The 3,746-nt window shown below is 48.4% G+C and overlaps 1 protein-coding gene across 1 annotated transcript; it reads right to left on the bottom strand.

Moving 5' to 3' along the window:
- Window positions 1-430: 430 nt before the first annotated feature.
- LOC117851530 (chitinase CLP-like) lies at window positions 431-1,737 on the bottom strand. Its single transcript, XM_072293219.1, has one exon. The coding sequence runs from the start codon at window positions 1,608-1,610 to the stop codon at window positions 528-530; it is 1,083 nt and encodes a 360-aa protein (XP_072149320.1). The 5' UTR covers window positions 1,611-1,737; the 3' UTR covers window positions 431-527.
- Between the last annotated feature and the right edge of the window lie 2,009 nt (window positions 1,738-3,746).

The raw sequence follows: 3,746 nt of genomic DNA, 5'->3' as shown, positions 1-3,746 counted from the left end.
AGTACTAAATGTAGACGAAATCAAAAACTAATTGCACAGTTTTATTGTACTTTGCAAGACGAATCTTTTGAGCCTAATTAGTCAATATTTGGACAATAATTCACAAATACAAACGAAGCGCTACAGTTGCGCATTTATAGCAAAATGCCAATTTTGGTACCACCAAATTGGAAACTAACAAGCCCTTAGCTACTAGACACTCGACACCGTACGGACTAGTCAGATGTGTTCTCAAAAAAATACACCTAGCCGGCACACGTGTACCCTAATCCATGAGTCAAACGTGGCCGTATCTTTTGTCTGCAGTACACCAGTCATATTCAAACAGGCCCATAATGAGATGAGATCCGGGTAATAATAGAATGAAAAGGCCAAAACCATCAACGGGATGAATAGGTGGCACAATCTGTTGGGAGGATGTTAATCCGTATGATCAATTCTGGAACACTCCAATTTATTCCCAATTTATTGATACACAGCGAAAGTTCTTGTTACAATACAGTACAGGATCGAGATTCACCGACCCACTAGGCGGCAAGGGTGAAATTGAAGTTACTGCATGAAAGCCCTACCCCGTTGAGGAACGTGGTGAAGCCGAGGGTCTTCTTCTCCGCGTCGAGCACCAGCAGGCGGTTCTCCATCTGGAACCCACCGATAATCGCCGCCGGCGCCTGGCCGGACGCCTTGACGAACCCGAGGCAGGCCGTGTTGACGTTCACCTGCACCATGGAGTTGCCGCCCACCACCGAGTAGTTGCTCCCGCTCTTGAGGACGAACTCTATCTGCGGCACGGCGTAGCCGAGCCTCGTCGGCGGCAGTTTCGTCGAGTCATAGCACCGTTCGAACGGTGCGACGGAGGCGACCCTCGTCATCCACGGGAAGTTGGATCCGGTCGCGGCCTGGTCGAATGCCTTCATGAACGGGTCGTACACGTCGGGGCGGAGCGCCGTGTACGGGGCCGTCGTGCTCAGTCCGACCACGAGCGTCCCGGGGTTGCCGGCGAGGCTTTGCTCCACGGCGATGCCGGTGGCGGAGATGAAGTACCCGGGGGATCCGTTGAACCCGACTAGCGGAGCCGTGCCGGCGAGCATCGTCGTGAAGTCGCCCCGGTCCGGGAAGATCAAGGGACCCCCGCCGTAGATGGCCACGCCCACGCTGTTGCCGGTCGTGATCTTGCCGTCGCTCGGGAGGCAGAGGGCGAGCTTGTTGGCGACCTTCTGCGTGCGCGCGACCTGAGCGAGGAAGGACTGGGTCGAGGGCGCGAGCCCCGCGACGCCGACGGCGCCCGCCGGCAGGTTAGGCTGCCCCGGCGCGCAGGAGGCCACGGCGGAGAAGGACACCGGGAACAGCGGGTTCGCGCCGTTCGTGGCGTTGGCGGAGAGCGTCGTGACCGTCCCGTTCTTGGAGGAGCACGTCGTCAGCGAGATCACCGGGCCGGAGAGGTCGAGGACGAGCGGGCGGCCGTCCTTAAGGGGCGCGGTGTAGAGGGAGGTGGCCGCGTCCTTGGTGACGGCCGTGACCAGGGGCTTGCCGCCGGTGGCCGCTGTGCATGGTGACAAGGCAGAGATGCAGAGCGAGATGACGAGGAGGAGGGGCTTGGGGTTCCACATTTCTGCCGGTTGGTTTGTGCAGCTTGGGTGGTGGTGTTGTGCTCTATTGGTGTGGTTGGTGGTTCAATTTATGAGGCTCGTGGACGTACTGTTCGAGTTTAGACGGATGCACGATCGATCGATCGATCTGTCTGAACTCTGAAGGAGGTTGCTTGAGGTTCCGGCCTTGCTCTCCAAGTCATTAATTGCAAGATTAGCTAGGGTGCCACGATACATTTTGAAGTCAAAGATGATGACATCTCTGAGCTGGCTTCAGCTATACCTGATTGGTCGTACACCAAATCAACAAGAAAGAACATGAGGCTACGCGCCGTTGAATGGGTGCAAATAATAAAACTTACTCTATGCGGAGATAATGTCATAAACGCAGAAATAATGATCGGTGCAAAATGGGTACACATTATACTAGCTTCTTTCTTCACCTATATGATTCCTGACTGAGTGGGGCTGACAATTATGGTTTATTTTTATGAAAGAACTTTAGCGATTGTTTTCTCTTTCTTTTTGACAAAATGCATGGTCAGCATATTCTGTTAAAAAGATAAAAGATAAGGAAATCTAATAAGCTTCTAGATATATATACATATAATATTCAACAGCTACACTAATTTTCGGAATGGATTGAATGGTTATGTTGGGCCGCTGACTGACAATTGTATAAGAGCACCCAACCCTTCAACTAGGGCGGTTTTCATAACATTAATTATCCTGTCACGTAGGAAGCTTCTGTGTCGTAAGGAAGGAAAAGAATGGTAGGGGAAGAAACTGGTCTCATGCAAGATCCAGTTTCACCATGAGAACCTATGCACTAGGATATTAGCTTATGTGTCACTATATTAAATAAGAAAAACACTACCGGAAACCGAGGTAATGCCGAGTGTTTTTATCTTTGCCAAGTGCAATGTATCGGGCACTCGGCAAAGTGCAAACGTCCGGCATGCTTCGTAACATATGGTTTGCTGAGTGTCCGTCCAATGGCACTCGCAAATTACACCCGTTGCCGAGTGTTGCTCAAATGGCACTCGGCAAAGTTTATTTTTGCCGAGTGTTTTCTCTAGACACTCGGCAAAATAATTTTTTTTTCTTCCCTGCCTGTAATAGTTGCCATTTGAAAAATCAAAGTAATTATGGGAAATTGGAAAGAAATCCAAAAGAAAAAGAAAGGAAATTGGCAAAAATTCCAAATTCGGCCAAATTTTGACCGAAATTTGAATTTCAATTTTGAAATTCAGAAAAATGTGACAAACATAGGGGATACAAGTATAGGAGCATTTAGAATCAAGGTACCAAAAAGTTGGAACCAAATCAGTGCTAATTATCTCAAAGAATCAGAAAAAGGAAAAGAAGAAAGATCGTGTACTGTTCATCGTCCGAAAATAGGATTCAGAGAAAACAGCTTCAGAGTTGATTTTGGAAATTGATTTTTGGAGAATTTTCCAAATAAGTGCATTAGAACATCTACACTATATTGAAGTATGAATCTTGGACTACAACATTCATGTGTTGTTGGCCAGGAACAGTGAAGGGAAGGAAGTCAAACTCGAGCTCAAAGTTAGCACATTGTCATAGTTGTCTGAAAACTCTGAAAATGCCTAAGTCTGAACAGCAGCTAGGCATCGACTTTGAATCCAAATTCAGAGCAATGTGGATCAAGAAAGGTACTTGTTCATGAGCAAAATGGAACATTGGGACATAGGAGGACACGTTTAGGAGGAAGTTGGATTAACAAAACAAGATTTAAGTCCTTAAATTGGTTCCCAAATTAAGGTCAATATCACTGTCAAACTGACGAACAACATTTACAATTCAGTCGACATTCAGAACCAACCCGAGCCAAATTTCAAGAATTCAGTTGATTCGATGTTTATCTCAAGTCGAAGCCAAAATAAAAGATGAAGGTCTTAAGATTATCTCCAGCTTCTGTTAAAGCACGGGAGGCCGTCGGATTGAGGATCAACCGTCGGTCGCTTCTGAAGATCACGGGCGCCAGAAGAACGGTGACAGAGCTCCAGACGTGTCGCCGCCGCCGTCGTCGGTCGACCGCCAGGGCAACTAGCTAGGCCACCTCCTCACCATGCAAGCCTACGGGTAGGCCACGGTGTCGTCCATGCGAGGGGTTAAACGCTTGAATGTTTA

Source organism: Setaria viridis, chromosome 4 (genome assembly GCF_005286985.2).
Source record: "Setaria viridis chromosome 4, Setaria_viridis_v4.0, whole genome shotgun sequence".
NCBI classification, from domain to species: domain Eukaryota; kingdom Viridiplantae; phylum Streptophyta; class Magnoliopsida; order Poales; family Poaceae; genus Setaria; species Setaria viridis.
This window is presented reverse-complemented; position numbering and strand designations above follow the sequence as displayed.

Bases quoted from the DNA above. Each gene is read 5' to 3' on its own strand.
- LOC117851530 (XM_072293219.1), bottom strand. From the start codon at position 1,610: ATGTGGAACCCCAAGCCCCTCCTCCTCGTCATCTCGCTCTGCATCTCT.